Here is a 22,976-nt window from a genome sequence, read left to right on the forward strand (position 1 = left end):
TGAATTATTGGATGAGTTCCTTGAAATTGCCAAATTATTTTTAAAAAAAAAATTGTGAGCAAAGCCCAGAGAACACTTCTACACCATGACACAAATCTATAGCAAGACAATTATCTGCTCCGTCTGAACTTCTGGTTTCCTCCCCATTCCTTCACTACGTTCATATCTCCTTATAGACAGAAAAAAATTACAGGCAAAAATTACCATGGACGCTAAAGCTTTAAAGCTATGAGAAAAGTAGTAGAGTCAACTCTACAAGTCATGAAAAGAGACAATGAAGAAGGAAATGACAGGGTGCAGAGAAACTAAACTGCCATGAAGAAAGCAAAAAATGAAACGGGTACATTACACATTACTAAATCTAAAAGCTGAAGAGCATCTAATTAAGTCAAGTAGCAGCCCTGAAACAAAAGAAATCAGTCATTTTTAATATGATGCACAACAGCACAGTTATTACCTGAAATCTTTTCCCTGTCAGCAGACTAAGAATGATCAAGCAGTGATTTGAGAAATTTAGTGAAGGTAGATTCACTCAGGACTGTTAAATAAAATGATCTAAATGAATTCTCTAGCTCGGAAGTCCATATTCTACACTACATGAGGAAGAATGGTTTGGTTTTCCCCTTGTCCTGTTACAATCTCCTCTCTAAAAATAAATAAATAAATAAAAAGACAACTGGCCATTCAAGGAAATAAAACAGAGCTAAAGCAACCTTTGGGCTCACCTAAAAGAGTTACTGTCTAGATAAGAAATTATCTATTGCATATGTATCAGAAGATCCTGAACTAAAACAGAAAAAGTTGCTTTTTATTCTCAAATTTACAAAAGCTACTGTCCAATGCCATAAGCATTATGCTTTACATCAGATTAATAAGTATATTTAAGTCACAAATGACATAGAGTTTCTGAGCAGAAGATAGAAGGGAAAGCATCTTACTGAGGATCTCCAGCATAGCTGAGTTGAGCAGGTCGTATCCCAAAGTGGACAATAATGGGGAAAGTAATTACATCAGGATTGAATTGTTCACGGTCCAGTTGATCGATACGAACTGAGCTGGGTTTCTAGGAGAAAAACAAAATATACCTAATTGACAACAGTTATTTGGAATTTTATTTTTTTTTGTCTTTATCCCACATTGTCCAGGAACTATGAAGTAGCAATATTTAAGCTTATTAAAATACATATAAAAATAAACCTTTATATAATAATCGATATCTGGCAATGGCAACGATTGAAATAAAGTTAATTGACTTGGCTCTTTCAGAGAAACAAGAAAAGTCTATTCTCATTTTAAAAGTTAAGAAATACATGGTTTGATTATTTCTGAGAACCCAACGCAGCTTTCTTTGGTTGAGCATCACTTAGGAGATAAAATCAGGACTAGAATTCTGTCATCCAGGCTCCAACACTGAGCACTTTGCTAAGGTTAGGTTACCTCTCTAATTTTAGTTCTCTTCCTGATTTCCCAATGTAAGCAAATTCATTATTAGATCCATTCAATCACACAGACTGAACAGCGTAAAAAAAATTTAAAAGTGGAATCCTAGGTTAATGCATGCAATGAGAAATATAGTTATAATGAGAAGACCGCCATCCTTCTTATGCTTCAAAACATACATTTTTCTGTAGTTGAAAAGGAAGTCATTCTCATTTCACCTTTAAAAATGCAGAAAGAGTAATTACATGTCATCATAGAAGACATACTGCTTACAGAGCTCTCGATAACTTATCTAGCATTTAAAAAACTCTGTTGAAGTTGCAGTTTGTCTCCAAGTAAATATTTCTCCCCATTACCTTCCAACCTGCTTCGTTATGTGCCTGTTTACTCCCTACTTCACAATCAGCTGTTTGAGGCCAATATTTTCTGCTTGTCTAAGATTTCAGAAAAAGGATATTACTTCTAGTTACCTGCATCTCAAAACTCCTAATTGAGCATTGCAAACTTCTCAAAAAGAATTTCAGAATTAGAGAAACAGCTCCCACCATTCTCTTCATAAAACAATAAGAAGTGCATCAAGAACAAAGCTTTCACCTTTCAAACCACCTTCGGAGAACTGCTCACAGGAATCATTTTCTGCATGGATAAGCAAAGCCAATTCTAGAAATAAAGGCAAACCTCCTCAGGTGGCAAAACTTCCAATCTATTCCAGAAAAAATGATTACCTAAAACTTGGAACTTGCAGATAGAGAAACATTTACCAAGGGAAGAATGCTTATCAGCTTCCCTTTGGATATGATGACAGAAAATAGCTGCCCAGTCAAAAAATAAATAAAAAATAAAAAGTTACTTAGCTGATGCTAGCAAATTTTAAACAAAGAGGAATAAAGGTTTTCCCCACAGTACTTCCAATAGAAGGAATAGGGCAGCAAAACCTAATGAAAAACATGGAGAGGATTTTTAACAGGCATGAAGAAGTTCTCTCAGCCAGAACTTAAATTTTTGAAGTTTAAGTGTATCTAGTTTTGTGAGCTTTTTTTTTCCAGAGTCAAACTGAAAAGATTTGGGTGGGTGGAAGAGTGTTAATCTTCACAAAAGTTGCTTGCTTTTCCCCTCGAAATGTTAAGAATGTGAAACTTTTCCTTTTTTTTCCTCCTTTTTTCTACTTTTTTTTTTTAAATATAGTTTTGCATCACAGCAACACCTCTGAGAATCAGAAAGATAAAATATGATTAACAGAACACATTAATAATTACTATACTATGTACACTGATTTAAAAACATTATATTAAGTATACAATGCTTTTGTATTCAAATATTTCACATCTTAGACATGTAAAGACAAGTAACCTGATCCTCAAAAGTAAGTGTGAAGAGCTTTCAACACATCTGTTGTAGAGTGTACAAATGTAGCAGGCTCTGTGTGTAAAACGTGGCTCAGGATCACTTAAATCAAGCTGTTTTAAATCATCACAGAATCACAGAATCATTTGAGTTGGAAGCGACCCTTAAAAGCCATCCAGCCCAACTCCCCTGCAATGAACAGGGATACCTACAGCTACATCAGGTAGCCCCCTCCAGCCTGACCTTGGACGTCTCCAGGCATGGGGCACCTACCACCGCTCTGGGCAACCTATTCCAGTGTCTCACCACTCTCAATGTAAAAAAATTTTTTCCTTATATCCAATATAAATCTCCCTCTTTTTGTTTGAAACCATTTCCCCTTATTCTATCACAACAGAACCTTCCATAGAGTCTGCCCCCTTCTTCCTCACAGTCTCCCTTTAGATACTAAAAGGCCACTATCAAGCTTTTCTGAAGCCTTCTCTTCTCCAGGCTGAACAGCCCCAGCTCTCTCAGCCTGTCCTTGTAGGAAAGATGTTCCATCCCTTGGATCATTTTGGTGATCCCTCCTCTGCATGTACTCCAACAGGTGTGACTCAATTACACAGCTGTTAATGTGGACTTAACAACTAGGACAGAAGAACTTATGTCTCAATCACAACCGCTGCTTCAAAAGAGGTATAACCATACCATGTACCCCATGCCTCCCAGAGTATGATGAACACCAGCTTACCTCTGGTACTGTAGCTGCAATAAGCAGCATCAAAGAAATACACAGTATAAACCACACACCAGCAAACAGGATATAAGCAAATTAGATGTTTTTTGTCCAGATGTTTATCCCTCCCCTCTTTTAAAAGGGCTGTCAGAGATCACTTAATAATCACATTCAAAATGCTGTTTTCAACATGTCCCCTAAACCCAAGAAATTTTAACAGAACAGAAGCCCATTATCTCTGCTTCCTATTCTAAACCTCATCAGTCAAGGCTCTGCTCATAGCAGAAGGCAAGGTTGGGACTACATGCAGATGTAACACGAAAGCACGTAACAAATATATGGATTTGTACTGGCAGAAAAAGCAGTAGCGTTTTGAAAAGAAAGAGTGAAGTATTAAAAAGGATTAAAATCTGAACCTTTAAATCTCTTCTAAAAAATTTCACTGAACTAATGAAACACTATGAATAAATTAAACACTTATAAATAATGCTGAACTATTGTTAGTGGTTAAGTGGGACATATGCCTATCAAATTTTTTTTCCCCTCTAACATGCGTAAGATTCACTTCACATTTTATACAAAAATTGGATCTGTTCAAAAGAGAAATGATTTCTGAAGTGACACTGTGGAAGAAAGCAGTAAAATAAAATTTAGTGTTTTTACTTTGTTGTGTCAAGTGGATAAAATTGAATTGAAAAGCTGTCATTTTCTAAAAGTTTCACATTGTCTCTCTAAGAGAACTGTTTTGTCTTCTCACCTTGTAAAATGCACAGAAAATATTTTAAAGCCCATTTTTCACTTAGTTTCATACTCAACCGAATACGTGGCAATGAAAAAAAAATCCACAAACTAAGAAAAATATCATCACATTCTTCTTCAGATACAAGTAACTACTAAGGACGGCATTATAACATGACAACTTTTCTAAGTGTTGCAGATTTCCTTTATGCTTACGTATTTTGAGGTCCACACATCTTTGAAAACATTTTGTAGAACACGAAGTTTGTCAGTAAAAATCACACAGAAACCTCAGAATTAACACTGCCACTCAAAACGTGTTGCCTTCTGCACGAAGACATTTGCAGTCCTTTGAGGGATGCCACAAAGGAGTATATATGCATACCCTCATGTTAAACAAAGACCACCAAACTTTCAGCTAGCTGAAATAATGTTAGTGTGTACCATTCAAATGCTGAACACTACATACTACTGAATAATTTGTATCACATAACCATTGGCAATATTAAGTTAAGCAATTAAGGCTAACAATTTCTATTACAAGATTCTACCTTAGTTTTAACCACCTCATGTAGAATTTTCCATGAGAGTTCACATGTATTCTGCATTTCATGTTCCCACACATGGTCTTATTTTCCTTTTGGTGTAGGAAGTTTTAGTCAGAACAAAAACACTGAATAAAATCAAGGGAAAAAGAAATTAATCTGACAAGTTATGATTAATTACGTAATTTACTAAATGCAATACTATCATATTTAAAAATAGGAGTTTGAAATATCTATCTAGAAAGGTGCCGTGGCTTCAGTTTGGGGAGAGGTACTTTAATTAAATTCCCCTTTAGGCAAGATTACACCACAAATTTATTTTATGAAGAAGCTGAGAAGTTGTGTAATAATTAAAGGTGGAAAATGAAGTCAGAGGAAGAAAGGTCTTGCCACAGGGAAAGCTGCAAGAAACTCCAAACTGAGGTCCAGAACATGCTGCTATTACTGAGATATTGTCTCTGTGACGTTGGCCAAGCCACATGGACAGAATCTTGCAGCTTTTTGCAGTCACTTCTTAACCTCCTGACCCACAGTTCTTAAGTGTGAAATTCAGAAAAATCAGCTAAATCTCAACATACACTGGAGCTGAAAGAAGCCATGAATTAATGCCTTAAATACTAACCATTCCAAAAACTGTGAAACAGTATTGTTTCAAGTTGGGCACTGGATATTAATGCATGTACTCATTTACGTACATAAAATTCTACAGTGCGAGCACAGCGGCATAAGAAATGATGTGGGGAAAAAAAAACCTCACAGAAAGGCAGAACATTCTCTACATTCAGGGTAGAACCTATAGAGAGCACATTAAATAGAGGTAGGGTGTCAAAAGAGAAACATCAAAGAAGGTAGCGAATTATTAGTAATTCTATGGTTGTATGTCAGTGAAAATAGAATAAGATTACATATGTAAAGATCACTGGAAAAAAATACAAATGCAGAGGAGCAAATAACATTTTCCTGTACTTAAAATATAGCCATTCCTTTCAATGCACAGGTTGAAACTACGCTCCTCTGGAAATCTGCTCTTGGGTAGGGCAGCAAAACGTAAAACTCTTTCCAGGGTAGGAATAATGCAACACTGTTCCCATAGCAATCTGCAGCTGTCTCTGGTCATCTTTGCCCTTTGCAATTTAGACTCCTTCAGATTCTATGAAACAAGATATGCACATGCTATTGAGTTATTAATTTATCTTAATTATTTGTTCTACCATGCCAGGGCTGGTAACGATCATTCCTTTGCATTCCTCTGCGTATTTTTGCCATTCCAGCTCTTCCCACTGAAGCATGTTGGCAATCTCTTCTTCAGGCACCAAAGCTTTATTGCATCGTAACAAGTAGAGAAGAATCTGATGCATTGACAGTACTTCCTTCCCTCCATCTTAAAAACATAATAAATAAAATGCATTTCAGATATTCACTCCTAAAGCACAAGGAAAATACACAGCACATAAAATATTCAAAATAAAATGCAAAATGTTTAAGCAACTTGACAAATGAGGAAGCAAATGTTTTACTGATGAATAGTGCACATGCATAAAACACACTTCTTTGCTAAACTGGAAGCAATAATGGTAACAGTAGCAAGAAAAACAGTTTCATTTGTACTGTAATGCTGAAGTTTCTAACTTGCCTGAAAAATTTCTAAATGAGTAGGCAGAACAAATCAGTTACGCAGTCCGGTTATGTCTTCCTTTTCACATTTCTACCATTCCTTTTACAACAAAAGTTAAAAAGCCTTTAGGCATCCAAGCAGCTTTTTTAAGGACCACTCAAAATTTTACAGTATGCTTCTGGATGAATGTAGTAAGTTATCCTTGCATTTTGAATTCATCTGTGGTGCTTACATGCTGCACCTGCAGTAATGAAGACTAAAGAGCCTCATGCTATCTTCTGTCACTAAATGAATTGAGCGCATGTGAAAACTGCTAAATACTTCTGAGACCTCTGGAAATATGCACAGCAAAGGCTGCTTGCAGGGAACTGTGACAGTGTATCAAACATCTGATCAGTTTCAGGGAGCCAGTTACAGCTGTCAACATACAAACTGCAAAAGATGAGTGATACTCACGACGAAACACCACTCAGAAAACACCGACTATTCAAATTCAGTATGTCTGCTCATCTGAGCAGAAGTACAGTAGTAACATGTCTGTCTAATTCTGAAGGAAGAGGTCAGAGAGATCTGTGCCAACAATGGAGAGTTTATCTACAGTTATAGAGGCATCTTAAAGTTTCATTCCTGACAGAAGTAAAAATGCTGATTTCCCTTCCAAGAGAGCCTTGGAGTGCACACTCTGTCACAACACACACAATAACAGAGAAAAAGTAAAGCATTTAAGTGGTATTGGAGGATAATACTACAGCATAGGGAACATGATCCCAGCACATATAAAGAGTGTTGCAGAAACTCAGTTTCACAGCAGTGCTGCCCAAGATGCCTTTCACAAGACACCCGAGGAAACAAACACTTCTGTTCCAGATAGGATTGCAGCACTACTCTGTAACAGAAAAGATAAAAGGGAGTAATGCAACTTGGTCTCCTAAAACTATTCAGCAATTTACCCCATCAGCCCAAAGGACCAACTGTACCCTGGGATACACCAGGTCCAGCACTGTCACCAGGCAAGGGGAGGGGCTGTCCCACTGTGCTCTATGGATGCATCTCCAGTGCTGAGTGCAGGTTTGGGTGTCACAATATAAGAACATGGAACTATCAGAGAGTGTCCAGAGGAGAGTTACAGAGATGGTGAAGGGTCTGGAGGACAAGGTGCGTGAGGAGCAGCTGAGGTCCCTGGGTTTGCTCAGTGCAGAGCAGAAAAGCTCAAGGGAGGCCTCATGGCAGCTGCAGCTCCTCACAGGGAGCGCAGGGGCAGCACTGAGGTCTGTGTGACAGAGAGAGGGATGGAGGGAACAGAATGGGGTTGCATCAGGCTGGTGGGTTAGAAGGTTTTTTAGAGAGTGATAGGTATGAAACAGGCTGCCCAGGGCAATGGGCATGACACAGAGCTGATGGATTTCAAGAAACGCCAAGAATTAATCTAAAATGGGGGAAATTAACCCCAAAGCACAATGGAAACAGAAAATACTTCTGAAGAGCTTGAGACAATTTAAAAATTATTTTTTCCTTCAAATTAAAGAGAAACTCAATTTGCAAGAATTTTGGCTTTGTCAACTAGTTTAGATTGTTCTGCAAGAAGTAGAACACATCCAATTTCTGAAACAATGCACAGCCTTACGTAATGAAGACTGTACAGGAGGGACACAAGTTGTTACAAGAAGCTGTGCTAAAGAGTAGTTCATAGACTGAACCTCTCAAGTCAAAACATGCCATAGCTGGAAACTTGCAAAGTTTTACAGCATTTCATTCTTTAATACATTTTCATCATAAAAATCTATGATGAAATACGAAATACAATACAGTAACTATTCTGCATGCCATGCATCTCTGGCATTCAGCAAACCCAACATGATTCGCTCATACCCCCAAGATTTGTCTCTAAGTATCTCACACGGAAAACGTGGGCAATAAGACACTGGGGCAGATTGCTCAGAGATGCTGTGGATGTGTTTGAGGCCAGATTGGATGGGTTCCTGGGCAGCAGCAGGGGGTTTGGAACTAGATGATCTTTAAGGTCCATTCCAACCTAAGCTACTCAATGATTCTATGAAAATCTGACATCCTAAACCTTGAATTTTCAGACTATGGTAGAAAAATAAGAAAGAAAAGTTGGAAGAATGAGAAATCAATTGATTTCTATCTTCAAGGAAGCAGCTGATGGATATGTTGCAACAGCGTATCTTTAAACACAAATAAAAAAAATAATAGACACAAATAATGTTTTGCAACAATATATGAAGGACACGGGTTCCCACTCTCCAGAAATGGAGAATAAAAAATGTATATGTAATTAGAAATACATCTTCATAAAGATGCTAGAAGCAAATTATATTTGCAGAAATAACAAGAAGCAGCCATTTTTATAGTTAGAGAATTGGGAACCTTAGAAAAGAAGCACAAAGGAATACATGTTAGACAGACTAATCTCTCCCTGCCAATAAATCCAACAACACAGGAAGAGCTGACTTCTGAACTAAAGCAAAACAAGCCAGAATATAAAAACTCCAAAGTAACTGGAAAACACCCTCAAGCTACACAGTCCAGGCAGGTCAAACTTGTTCTCATTTTGCGATGAGGTCAAGTTAATCAGCCACATGTGGCTTGATGGCTTATTTTGTAAATTGCTTCAGTAGAACCTAATCAATGCTTGCTAGCAAGCCTCACAGCTCTGCTTCTGACTGAATAGTTTTGTGTATTCAGGAAGGAACAACAATTAGAAATACAGTCATCTAGCCTTCAGTACTCTCCACAGTAGCAAGCCAAACCTCATTTAGCTACAGCTATAATTAATATAACAACTAAGTTCCAAAGCCCAAAGCAGAGAACACCTTCAGGCCACAGCCCTCTTGATGAAGACTGTTTCACATCTAATCTGTGCTTTCAGTTCAGCAGCTGAGCACATCTTCCTTTCCTTGCAACCCTTTCAGAACAATCACCAGGCAGGATCTCAGCAGGACACATTTTCAATGGTGATATGACATTTATATCAACTGAAAGTCTGTCCTACTATCTTAGGATGTGTTAAATGCTTTTATAAGCTGTTCACTCAAACTGAGCATAGCTCTCTGCACTCAAGCTTGTCCTTGGCTGGCAGGCTACGGTTGAATTGTACTGCAATGGTGTTTTCCTTTCTTTCAGTGTTTCTTGGAAGGGCTAAACTTACATTAAAGATAAAAGAAGAAAGGAAACAGAGCAGCCTGTGCTCAGGGGTGACAATCTTGCCGATTTTCAAAACTGCACATCAATAATTTCAATGTAATAACATGGCATGTATCCTGAATAGCAGAGAGAATATGAAATTCAGTTTCATGTGAGAGAGCAGACAACACTGCTCAAATCCCACAGCTCCATCACAGGAAGAGTAAAGAATGACCCAACACTGCCTGCAGTTACCGCACAACAGACAAAAGCTGAGCGTGATACCTGGCCTGTCCATCACAATTCTGGTGCTGAGTAAACTACACAAGCCATCAGTAACCATGAAAGACAAGAGATGAAGACATCAGATCTTCACAACTGAACTATTTGACATGCAACAAATTTAAGCTCTTATTACATTACCTGGAAGAAATCTCACAAATCGCGGCATGAAGTGAAATCTGGGGCAGGAAACAGAATCATTTTCAAGTGAAGGACCTTAAATATAAAGGGAAAAAAAAACACAGAGAATTTATGAACAGCAACAGATTTGCAAAAGAAGAAAAAAGAAGGAAATCCTGTCCCAAACGAAGTCAGTGACCAGTGATTACACGTAACACAAATTTCAGACAGAAAAGTAGCAAAAGGCATGGAGGAACAGAAAAGCAGCTTCTAATAAATGCTTCAATGTGGATAATTTCAAAAGAAACTACAGTAGCTTAAAAACTAAAGAATCTAGAAAGCACAGTATTCTATTTAATACTGCAAAGAAAAGTATGTCTTATAAAGTTTATCCACTTCAGTTTTAAAGGCAAAGCACCAGTATTTGGTCCCTCCCAGTTAGTGGTTTGGTCTTTTTTTTTTTTTTTCCTCCTGTTACTGTAATAAAAGTAATAAGGAAATTTCAAAAGATGTTATTTTGTGTTTTTTTTTCCTTTCCTGTTTCATCACCCAAAGCCTTGTACAAAAATAAAAACAGCCATCAAAAAAACCACAATAATCAGAACCAGAGGTAAAAAATAACATTAAAATGTGAAGACATTTAGCCAAAAAAGACTACACAAAACGTATGATACTTGTGTGCTCCTCTGTTTAACTACAAGTGTACAGCACCTTTCTATAAAGAGAAGACAGGAAAACACCTACAGATTCGGAATCAAAATTCCTTTGAATTTTTCTTTCTTTTCTTTTAGACCAAGGGAAGGATCATTCCTGAAATTCTCCTCTGTTATAGCCTTCACAGGAAGGCACATTTTCATCTCAACAAGTTAACACTCAGCTATAACTTACCCTTCTAAAGCTGTCTGTATGACATTGCTTTGTGAGCTGATTGTTGAGAAATGCTGCATGAATATTTTTAGCTTGTAAAATATGAGTTTTTTAGCTTGTAAAAACAGAGGATGTTCTACCTGACACCTTGTATCCTGCACATGCTACTGCCTAATAACAAACAAAATGTTACCACTCCATTAAAACAGTTTTTTGATTAAGGAAGAAATTTAGTTTATCTGCAAGAAAACAATGCAAGATTTTTGCATTTTAATTGCTATAATCCCCACTAACAACACTCAATAAACTTAACCCTCTTGAAGAACAAAGTGCAGCTTTGTTCCTCTCACTTAATACAGCACTTCACTATTATTTGAGGCCATTTCCCAGGTTTGTTTGTTTGTTTTGGTGGTTTTTTTGATGTTTAAATGATAAAAACAGCAAAACATGGGTCTATTTTCTGAAGTTGTTTTTCTTTTTTTTTTTTTTTTCCCCTCTGGAAATAAAAGTTACCTTTAAGATTCCAGTCATAGAGCTCCAGAATATCTTTGAATAGGTAAGAAGAGAACAGCTCAAGACCTTTCACACAAAAATTCTGTGGAATGAAAACAAACAGGTTTATCATAACAGAATACTGTAATACAGATAATGCTACTACCGCTATCTTCATATTTGTAAACTGCTAGAAATAGGGCTTTGGAAACAGCATTGATGCATATTTAAACATTTACTGCAGCACAGTGGTCTAATCAGAGAAGTACTATCAAAAAAGCACCATAATGAGGATTCTTTATGTAATGCCTACATCCACCCTATAGGCAGAAATCATGAATGTGGTAATTCACCATGCACCTCAACACTTTCTCCCAAGTAAGCTCAGCAGACAATAACATTTCTGAGAAAGATCTTTTTAATATTCCACTATTCCTACATGTTTATAATAATAACAAAAGTTATCACCTATAGCATTATGATCACTTCTTCCATTGCACCAAGTCATTACCATGTAAATAGAGGATTACGACCCCAAGAGCCAGCAAGAGGCAGAGTTGGGGGGGGGGAGGAAAGAACAAAAATAAAAACAACTCTTGATCATCAGGCTGGGAAGCAGTTTCTCCTTAGCAAGGAACTTTTAATCAGAAGTGCAGGAACTGCTGCTTTTCAAAGTCTTCCTGAACAAACAAGATCAGATCAGGACAGGACAATGTAGGTAATATGAGAAAAAAGAAAACATACCAGATTCAGCAACAAGAAGTAACAAGTGCCTCAGGGTACTTTATATCCTGATCTGGAAGTCTAGGATGGAATGCAGAATACACCACCAGTGGAGACAGTTGGAGAGCTCCTCCTCCATCTGGACTGTCCCAGGTCCATGGGACCAGACAGACAACACCCTCAGGTGCTGAGAGAGCTGGCAGGGGTGACTGCTGAGTGTCATGGTTTTGCAATTTTTGCTATTGGTATTCCACATCATAACATCATGTGGAGCACAGAGAAGAACAACTACACGTCCCAGAGGGCCTCATGGTCAGAAAGGGAAATACATCCTAGAAGTGATGTTTGCTCTCTCTCTCACTGCCTGGCAGTGGGTGTGGGTGTGCTTCTTTATGGTGAGGGTGATGGAGCACTGGAACTGGCTGCCTAGGAGGGTTGTGGAGTCTCCTTCTCTGGAGATATTTAAGACACGCCCGTACACCTATCTGTGCAACCTGGTGTAGGGAACCTTCTTCGGCAGGGGGATTGGACTCAACAATCTCTGGAGATACCCTCCCAACCCCTATGATTCTGTGATCTGGTAGGTCCTTTCCAACCTTGTGATTCTATGACTAGAAATAACCTGCACAGGTCTGAGGAATTTCAGAGATCTTGCATATATTATAGATGGTGCTGAACAACAAAATACAAGATAACTAGAAAGAAAGATGTAACTATCAAACTAAAACACTGATCCTATCCTTGGAGTTAATATGCACGGGTATTTTCTGTGCCTACATGCGCTGTTCCAATGCAATTTAATTCACAAACTGGCTTTACCAGAGATTAATTTGCAATTAAAAAAAACAGATTATGAACTGAATGTGCTTTGTTTGCATTCAATGGAAATTTGTTTTGGCAACAGTTTATAGTAAGCACTGACAACTGATCCTTAGAGCTTCATGCTCAAGATTAAGTTTCAGATTGGCATTGACTCGTATGGGTCTGGAAAACCAACACCTCCACATACGTTATTTTAGTTATTTGTAAAGGAAAGATAATGCCTAAGTTGGTTCATAGATGAAGTATGTGGCATAACTTACATAACTTAAAATGAATAAAAGCACTTCTTACTATTTGATTTTAGTATATGATAGCCTAGTTGGATGGATTTATGCTAGTACTTCTGAGAGAAAATTCCTTTTAAGACATGCATTCAGAACATAGCCTGTCTCTTACCATCTTCTCTACAAGAAGGGATTTTGAAGAGTTTAATCCATTAACAATATCTACAACTCTTAACCCACTCTGACTTTTTGACTAATTATCCTTCTTACCTCTGGCATCATCTCTTCAATGAAATGAATTGTATAGTCAATGTTAAATCTGATTACTTTACATAGAGGAATCTGAAAGGAAAAGAGATTCAGCATAAAAAGCTATACAGTGTCAAATACACAGTTAATACAATTTTGTATGCGGAGGTATTACTGTCTGCTGAAAAGGGAATTTACTAAAACAGCTGCTTAGTGGGATCATACAAAGACAGGAAAGCAAGCATTTGCAAGAGAAATACTAATTCTAACCTCCATATCTGATAACACAGGGCTGAAGGAGTAGTAAAGTAAAATTAAATATTGCCATCTACTGGAGATAAAGGTCTGTTTAGAAGAAAAAGCAAAGTACAGTCAAAAATTCCAACACCTGCTCTCACTTGTATATTTGGAGGTGAACTTATTTTTGGTGATACAACATGTCAGATAAATACACTGACCTGAAGGTACACTGTTTTTAGTACATTGCCAATTCTGTTAGCTCTACAATTCTAAAAAAACTGCCTTAAGTGATGAAAATCCAGGAACTTTTAGGGTAAATGCAAAATATGTGCATAATTTCATTCAATAAATAAATATTTCTACAAGTGTACTCACCTAACTAGTAAGACAAACATGTAGTTTACTTCTTTGCCTATGCTGGCAAAGCTTACAGACTGCTAAAGGTTGTTTTGTGGCTGTTGATTTGTGCATTTCCTTGGATTTATATTTTTAAGCCAAAAACTACATTTCTGAACAACTATGAAGATATATAATCCTACCATCCATCACCCTTACGAATGTATTTCACCCGTGACCTCAATTATGGGTGAAAGTGATGAAGATCAATGTTTTGCATTGACATACATACAAAGACTCAAACGGTGCTACAGTTGCACTGAAATCAAAGGACCTGGAGACAAAGCATTCTGCTTGCATCTTCTTGCAGCACACTGTCCAACACTTAACTGTTCTGTCTACGTACACCTGCTGATGGCAGAAGAATTTACACCAAACATAGAAAATTGTATTTGATTTGATACAAAGCTTTCAACTACTAAATTACTAAATGCTGCAAAAAGAGTAAAAGAAAAAAACTTTTCAAGTATGATGTTTCATCTAGAACATGAGAGGGAAACCTGTCCCATCCAAATCAGTGATGCTCTTAAAAAAGTATACAGGGACTGTTTTCTTCCTAATGCACAAGTTCAACCAGCATAGGATGTTCTCACTCAGAGACTCAATAGCCTGAGTTTTTTTCTTGCTATGAAGTAGAAAACAAATACTTCAGAGAAATGACTACAGACAAGATCTCCATTAACTACAGTTTTGTGTAGGAAAAAAAAACAACCATAAAAGAACATTTCTCTGGCAATATAAAATTACTATGGCAGCTATATTGAAGGTTATGTGGATCAAAGTTTTCTCAGTATAGCCAGGTAATCTCCCTCCAAAAGGTTTTAATCTTGTTTGAAACAGGGACAAGCTACTGTGTCATGCTGTATTCCAGCTTGTAGAAAGTTAATCATTTGCTGCTGATCATTTCCCACAGTGGGAATGAGAAATTACTATCTGATTCTGGCCTCAACCCGTGTACTTCACAGTAAGAATCAGTTTAATGTCTGCATTGCCATGTCATACAAAAAGAGTTTTCCTTGTTTTATTTTTTTTTTGGTTGTTTTTTTTGGTAATGCTCTGCCTTCTAGTCACATTGCAGACATTGTACGATAAAGATGAAGCGACCTCTTAATCCTTTTAATTGGAGAAAACAACATAACTGTTCCTTTTTGCTCATTTAGCCTTGGGCTAAATCTGAAATTTTGAACCCCAAGGCCGAGTTAATGCTGCAGGGCAGGAGTGCTTCTCAGTGCTACCCCACTAGCTGAGTATCACTGATTTGCAGGGTTTTTGTCAACAGCAGACCCTTACTATTCATACTTACATTTGTTAGTGGGGCATGCGAAAACATAGAGAATCCTTCAAAGATATATTCATGGTCATCATACTCAATAACAGTAGGTCTATCTGTCTAGAAAGGTAAGCAAAAACAGCAAGGAGTGAACAAGAAGCAGTACTACTTTCACTCTGAAAACAAAAATAGAGTTCTGGTTAGAATTATTTTTAAAGTACTTACTAAGAAGTTTGTGGGAGGTGACACTGTAATTCGATAGTGGTACAGTCTTCCAGCATTGTTGGTCATGGGGCGACATGGTTTAATAGGCTTAAAGAAAGAGATAAGTAGAATTATGTGCAAAGTCAAGGCAAATTTAGATTAAAAGAGAGAATAAAGCATTTCTAATTGCCATGAAGTATACACTAGGAAAAATTAAATAAAGCAGGTTGTCATAATTAAGGATTCCAGGGAAAGAAACTGGCTATATAGATATATATTGTCACTGCTAGAAATAGTTCTAAGGCTGTTCAAACCAAAGAAGTGAAAACACTGCTGCAATTTTTTCATTTGCCATTTGATTCTTCATGTTTCTACAAATAGTAGTTAGCCATTTATATACCAGTCTGATTTCCTCTTTTATATTAAGTTGTTTCAAGAAGCTGATTTTAAAACTTTACAGAAAAAAAACTTAGGTCATGAATGAGAAGACCTGAGCAGATTATCAAGAGACAAGTATTCACTCATCTGCTGGGGGTAAACCTGGGCCCTGAAAAGAAGGGTCTATCCCTGACACATGTAATTTTGCTCTGTCAGGTCATAAAACCTGCCTGTGAGAATGGTTCACTAGGAGGCAGCCCTTCCCTTCAGTGAGGGAATTTGCTTTCACCAGCACCAGATGCTGGAGACTTGGGATCGGCTCCAGCTTCTTCTGAAGCAGTCCAGTTAAGATCTAAAGATCTAAAAAACCCTCAGCAGTCTGGCAAAAAACAATTTCTCAGGTCTGATGGGCTCCTATTCATCTGAGAAGATATGGCTATCAGCAGGGAAAACACCTGCGACAAGTGGGGTGCTACACAAGACAGTACTATAAAGTTGGCCTGCTACACCACTGTGCAGTTCTGTGCCATTTGCAAAACCCACCCACAAAAGAGTGGATGCTCTGCTCAGCAGCAGGTTATGCACCACACCACTGTGACAAGACAGTTACAAACCACATAGTTTAAAAGCTAGCGAGGAATACCTGAAGGATAGGACAAAAATTAATATATACTAGATTTTCTGAAGCCTCACATTCCTAGTTGGTCTCACTCCTTCACGCAGCAAGTTTTATTTATTAGTTTTCTCCTGCTAAAGTTTTCTTCCTCCTTGCCTGCAAGAAAAATTCTAGAGACAATGTGGGGAGGAATTGATCCTCGAGTGATTTATGGAGAGCTTCAGACCAAAGCCATTTTTCTGAAATGGAATAATTTATCCCTTGCAACAGAAACATTCACAAACCCTCAACTGCAAAGAAATAAAAGAATGTTTCACTAAACGTTTCAGAAGGCATACTGAAAAACTAAATTCTTAAAGGAAATTTACAAAGATAAGGTGTAAAACTACACGCTACGTTACTTAAATGTTTACAACCAAGTTGTTTTTTTTCAATAAAAACCTTGAGGCGGTCTATTTCTAGATACACTAACCACAAAGCAAAAGAATATCTCTATGGAAAGCTATCAAACAGTATTTTGACAACATTTTCCAAATGAAGGGCACTACCACTCCAAATGTTTTAGGAAGCTGATGGGCTGATTTTTTTTCTAATTGAGTACTAATTAAAAACTTAAACTGTTTGACATTTTGTAGCGCAGACATGCTTTCATCGCCAAAGCAACACCATCTCCTGAAAAGCCTGCTGCTTCCCCAGAAACAGATCTATGAATTCATTTATTTTTAAAAGTAAAAGAGGGTTCTTATAACACACTCATCCACTTGACAACAGGAGATCTTTCCTACACACTCCTTTTATTACCATAACTGTGCTACAGAAGCTTTAAAAACATACAACCAAGCACATACGCACAAAAGTTTTCCATAGTTCTCAGGTAGATTTAATTACCAGTATTCCATTTTAAATGTGAGGCTACACAAAGTGATTTAATGTTGCAAAGAAGCTGTTACTAAGCCTGTAAGCCATGGGGAAAAAAAACAAAAACAAACAACAAACAAGCAAAACGTATGAGCCCAAGTACAGGTTTGCTACAGTAAGTCTGTATTCAAAACTGCAATCCTTAGGACTACTTACCTCTTCTCCAGGATAAATGCCATGTCTTATCCCTGTTCGTCGAGCTTTAGCGCTGCACTTGCATAGCGGTCCATCATTCATCTGTCAAAAACAAAATAGGATTCTGTTTTTATTGAAAAACTTTGGGTGATTGTGTCTGGAAAAGTATGTTGGTTTTAATGCCAAGAGTGCTGATGCTTCTAAAAGCCTGTCATGCTTAGATTAAGTGGATGCTCTTAAGCCAGTAAAAATGGAAACAGTATAGACTAGCGTAAGAAAAACACACAATAGCATTATAACTCCACGACTGTTTCAGAAGCACAAAGTGGGAAAACAGTGTCAGCAGAACTGTACCATTCTGCTGTCATATGCATTTTCCCGTATCATACACACAGAAACAGCACGTCTGCCTAAAGCCAAAACCAGGCCTTAAATGTGCACACATAAATACATGTTGAATCTCTTTGTTCATCAAACAGGCCCACTCAGTTCACTCACTGAAAGCCTGGCACTGATTAACCCACCTACAACGCAGCAAGGCTGTCAAACAAGGTACATAAAGTAGACCATTTGAAAAATTTACTTGGTACTTTAAAGGAATGGGGAAAACTCAAATACATCCTGTCAACAGATCAGTAAAGAAGAGGCAATGAGAAAAAACACCCAGTTCAGAATACCATGTGGGTGCATGAAGTACCTATAATTAAAGAGAGCCACAGCACAAAGTACAAAGCTAGCATCTGTCTTTTCATCTTTCAGACACTCAATGCGAACTATCAATTGCTGCAATGCACTAAAGATTATTGCCCCTAACATCACATCCGTTGCTGAAATCCAACAAAACACAGAATCAAACCAAAGAAATGAGCTAAGATCTGTATCTCAGGCTTTAACAGAAGGTTTGAAAGCTTGAATCCAAGAAGTGAAAAACACTTTTTAGACTTAATATAGGAATGCAACACAAGAGCCAGCAGAACTTTTCATACCAGTATAAGAAGGCAGAAAATGCAAACCCTGGCAGGACTAAATGTCATTAGACAACAGACACAACATGAAGACACTCCAGGAAGTAAGAACCACCAAACTGCTGCTACTGTAGTCTTTAGACTATTGGGAAAAAGACACAATTTCTTGTTGCAGTGATAATTCCCTGAAGGTTCATCTCAGTCTGGTTTCTACAGACTGGCGTGGTAGATGCGTGCAAAGGAACATCATAAGCAGGGCACACTTTTATTCCTCTGGGAACTTACTCAGTGTTATTAAAGTGACATGATGAGTTTTGCTCACTTTTTATGTCCCACACTGAGACCCCTTGAGGAAAGCAGAGGTTTAATGAAACTGATTGACGTTTACACGTGAAAACGTACTTCCACACTGGCTTATATAGTCATAGAGAAGGCAAGTTAAATAATGCAGTCAATAAAGATTCGCTCAGTACTCCTTGAAAAACAAGGGCCTAATGAAGCTATGAATATTACCATAACTTCTGAAAAAACTCATCCTTAGTCCTTAGAATTGTTCAGCATGAATATTGGCTCCGTTGCATTAAATACACAGAATGAGACTGATGGACATGTGAGGTATCCATAAATCACAGGGCTTGAGAAGCAAGTCAGGTACACAGGAGCAAATGCCAAGAAAGTTTCGGAAAGATTTTCAGCAGGAAACTCATAAACCTCACATTCCTAGAAGTATTCATGTAAGTTATCCTACTTCGTACTATGGGCTAGAACATTACTTTGAAACATGCCCAAGAGCAACACACATTTTTTTCCACTTAAATGCCTAAACAGTTCGCTAATTTTGTTTTCCATATAAATAAAAGCAGCTAGCTCAGTCCAATTATTATTCTTATTATTTTTTACACTAGAAATATAAATATGAGTTGGTAATAGAATATTCAACAGACCTCTGAATTACCACAGCAGCAATAAGCTTTGCAGTATCTCTCAGCATTATGATTTGCTGCATTCTGGACTCACGAATCATACAAGTGCCAGAAAAACAAATTTACTGGGTTGCCATTTGACAAGGAGTTAGAATAGACCATAAAATATTTAACAAAGAAAGATGAAGATGGCGTATTTGCTAACAAAAACTAGTCTTCTGTGCAATGTATACGTTCAAAACAACATTTTGGGAGCTCAGCAATTACATTTAATGAGAACTATAATCTCCACGCAATTACAAAAGAACCATTAGACAAGAAATTAGGAGCATTAACAGCATATTTAAAACATTATTTATCATTATGAGCTGAGAGCTTTTAGGTGAATAATTTGTAAAGGAGATAAACATGCTGCCTTCTCTTGATCCCAGAACTCATTCGTGCACCTTTACCTCAGGGATAATAGGACAGAATTAGCAGGTTTTATTACTGCTGTCAGACATGATTTCAGACAAATACTTTACAGGAGTCATGATCTGGAACCACACACTTGGAATCAAAAGTTAAGTGTTATGAAGAAGATGAGACAAAAGGGAAAGAGAGGGAGAAGCATAGATGTCTCAGCATAGCTGAAAACAATGAAGAACTTTACAACCACAGGGGAGAAACACTTTCAGAAACAAAACCTTCTCCTCTCACCATACCTGTCCCGGATCATTGTACCATAGTTCCTCATGGAGACGATCAGGGTGTGCTTTTTTACGCTTAATTTCTGCAATGACATCAAAAACTTCTGAATCCGAACTGCTAGAGCAGCTGCTGTCATCATCAGAGTCACATTCTGAGTCACTGGAGCTCTCTGATTCAAGCAAGGAAAATAAAGTTAGTTGAAAAACACTTTAACACATTCTCACAGTATCAGTGCATTCTCTCACAGGTCATAGCTCATGGTGGCACACTGAAAAAGTTTAAGTAGTGCATGACATTCACTCTAATGAAAATGACAGCAACTGCATTCTTAATTAAAAGTGACAGCATATGCTATGGATACTAAAAGACCTACATCAGTGTCATCTGTTTGCTGTCCAGGGGCACTACTCATCAGTTGTTGGTGAGGAATTTCAGTTAAATGACTTGAAATGCTTAATGAAACAAGACTATAGAGATACAACCAATATAAATATAACCCTAAAGCTAAAGAAAAAAAAAAGGCAACCTGGTCTAGTCGTTGGCAACCCTGCACATAGCAAGGGGGGTGAAGTTAGATGATCATTACGGTCCTTTTCAACCCAGACCATTCTATGATTCAATGAAAAGCAAGACAGAGAAAATAGAAATAAGACAAACTCACAAGAATGAGCTAAACAGAACCTCATGATTTTTAAGGGGGAAAAAAAATGGAAAAAAAAGAAAAAAAAAAGATCACTATTATTGTTCATGTTCAGTTTCATTTTACCTACAAAATGTTTCCTTGTCTGTAGCAGGACAAGGTCTACCAGTCACAAGTCTAAAAACAGCACATATGGATAGTTATTATGGGATATATGCCATTACTCATTTTTAAAATCAAGTATCTCTAATAAATCAGTTATCACATAAAAAACATAGATGAGAAGACAGCCTCAAAACAGCTGAATAAACCTGTTGCTGAAACCTGACTGAATTCAGTCTTAACTTTCACAGAAGCCCTGTTCTATGAGCTTTTCTTTTCTTTTTTTTTTTCTTTTCTTTTTTTTTTTTTTTTTTACATTTTCTTTGTATTTACTGAAACAATGCCTCTGATATATCAAAGGAGAGAAAAATGCTGAAGAAAAAAGCACAGGCCTCACACTTGTTAAAATATCTCCTTTGCATTGCTGTCAAAGTGATGGTATAAAGTATTGCACTTAATCCAAAAGCTTGAGAGCCTGACCTCACACATCCCTAAGCTCCTGTGGTACTTAGAAACAACCCTCTCATGGATGTTTTGTCACACATTTTCACTGATCTTTCTGGCTCCAATTTAAATAAATAAGGGTTTCCTGCTCCCCCGCAATGGTCTTCCTCCCCACTAGTTGGCCTCATGACACAAATCAACAGCCTGCACCTGCACCACTAAGACTTCCTTCTTGAAAAGCAACCAGCCTTCTCAGACCCGTTTATCCTTCAGGACTGAAGCCCAAAGGATTCTCCCTACCAGCGTCTTTAACAGTTCGAAGTTCATACAGTGGACATACTAGGTCACAGTTTTGGTGTGCCCCACCTCCTGAACTCACCAAGAACAGAGAACCCTTTAATCCTTTAACCTTTATCTTATCATTTTAAACTACCAGCATATAACTGACTGTATCATTATACACACCCATATTTCAACTCAAGAATTTTAGGTACTTGATTGTGAGAGTTACTAAGCTCAGATTTGAGTGTCTAAGCAGCTCAACAACCAAACACAAAGTATCACTTAGAATGCAAGCCCAACAGAATATCTAAGACAATGTGATATCTAGGAATATATCTAAGGATTTCTTAACTTACTTTCACAGTCATAGAATGGTCTGGGCTGAAAAGGACAACAATGATTATCTAATTTCAACCACCCTGCTACATGCAGGCTCGCCAACCATCAGACCAGGCTGCCCAGAGCTACATACAGTCTGGCCTTGAATGCCTCCAGGGATGGGGCATCCACAGCCTTCCTGGGCAACCTGTTCCAGTGCGTCACCACCCTCTGTGTGAAAAACTTCCTCTTAATATCTAACCTAAACCTGCCGTCTCAGTTTAAAACCATTCCCCCTTTTCCTAACACTACCCACCCCTCATAAAAAGCCATTAAGAAAAAGCATACTATGTAATGCTGAAGTGCTGGAAATACAGTAACAACTTAACAGTTCCCAGTAAACAAAATCAGAAAAACAGCTGTCAATTACTTCAAATTGTTATCAGAAAGTACGCCCTGCTATTTCAACCAGTGTTTCCCCCAGTAACTGATACAGCTAGCAAATCTGTTTCACTGCAAAAAAGCCATATGGGAACCGTGACAATTCAGATAAACTCTTGAAAATTAACACTTCTGCATAGGATGATAATAAACAGAGTAACACAACAAAAATACAGTGCAGAAGGAAAATAAATACAGTGCCATAACAGGCAGCCATATGAGTTTATCGTTTCCTGCTCTTGCTTCCTTTTTATAAAGGCAGAGAGCAAGAGCTCCTTACAGCATCTTGAGCTCTGCACTTGGGCTTATCTGATCATCATGCACAGGGCACTTCCATGCCATGGAAGAGACTTCAGGATTGAGCAGTGCTGGATACTCTCCCTTCCCTCAACCTTTCTAGATAAAACATCTAGCTCTATTTCAGTCAACAGTAAAACTCCAAGGAATTACAATAGAAAGGACAGATTTAAAAACAGATAACAGTCCACTGATAACACCGAAAACATACAACTTCCAAAATACAGGAGATCCATAGGTTGCTCCATTTCAAAGTTTTGCCATCATCTCTACCAGTACCTGAAAGGTGCTTACAGTGAGATGGGGCAAGTCTCTTCTCACTGGTAACAAGTGACAAAACAAGGGGAAATGGCCTCAAGTTGCACCATGGCAAGTTTAGGCCGGATATTAGGAA

At 37.7% G+C, this 22,976-nt stretch overlaps 1 protein-coding gene across 1 annotated transcript in view; it reads right to left on the reverse strand.

The window, feature by feature from the left end:
- The window catches only part of DROSHA (drosha ribonuclease III), a 65,093-nt gene that overhangs the window by 36,776 nt on the left and 5,341 nt on the right, over positions 1–22,976 (reverse strand). Inside the window, exons 6-14 of the mRNA XM_015854467.2 lie at positions 20,073–20,227; positions 17,502–17,582; positions 15,455–15,541; positions 15,263–15,349; positions 13,345–13,416; positions 11,327–11,408; positions 9,968–10,042; positions 5,997–6,166; positions 939–1,063 (exon numbers count right to left, since the gene is read on the reverse strand). Of these exons, the coding sequence (XP_015709953.1) occupies positions 939–1,063; positions 5,997–6,166; positions 9,968–10,042; positions 11,327–11,408; positions 13,345–13,416; positions 15,263–15,349; positions 15,455–15,541; positions 17,502–17,582; positions 20,073–20,227 (934 nt within the window). The remainder of the gene's footprint in view (positions 1–938; positions 1,064–5,996; positions 6,167–9,967; positions 10,043–11,326; positions 11,409–13,344; positions 13,417–15,262; positions 15,350–15,454; positions 15,542–17,501; positions 17,583–20,072; positions 20,228–22,976) is intronic.

Source organism: Coturnix japonica, chromosome 2 (assembly GCF_001577835.2).
Source record: "Coturnix japonica isolate 7356 chromosome 2, Coturnix japonica 2.1, whole genome shotgun sequence".
In the NCBI taxonomy this organism is placed as follows: Eukaryota; Metazoa; Chordata; class Aves; order Galliformes; family Phasianidae; genus Coturnix; species Coturnix japonica.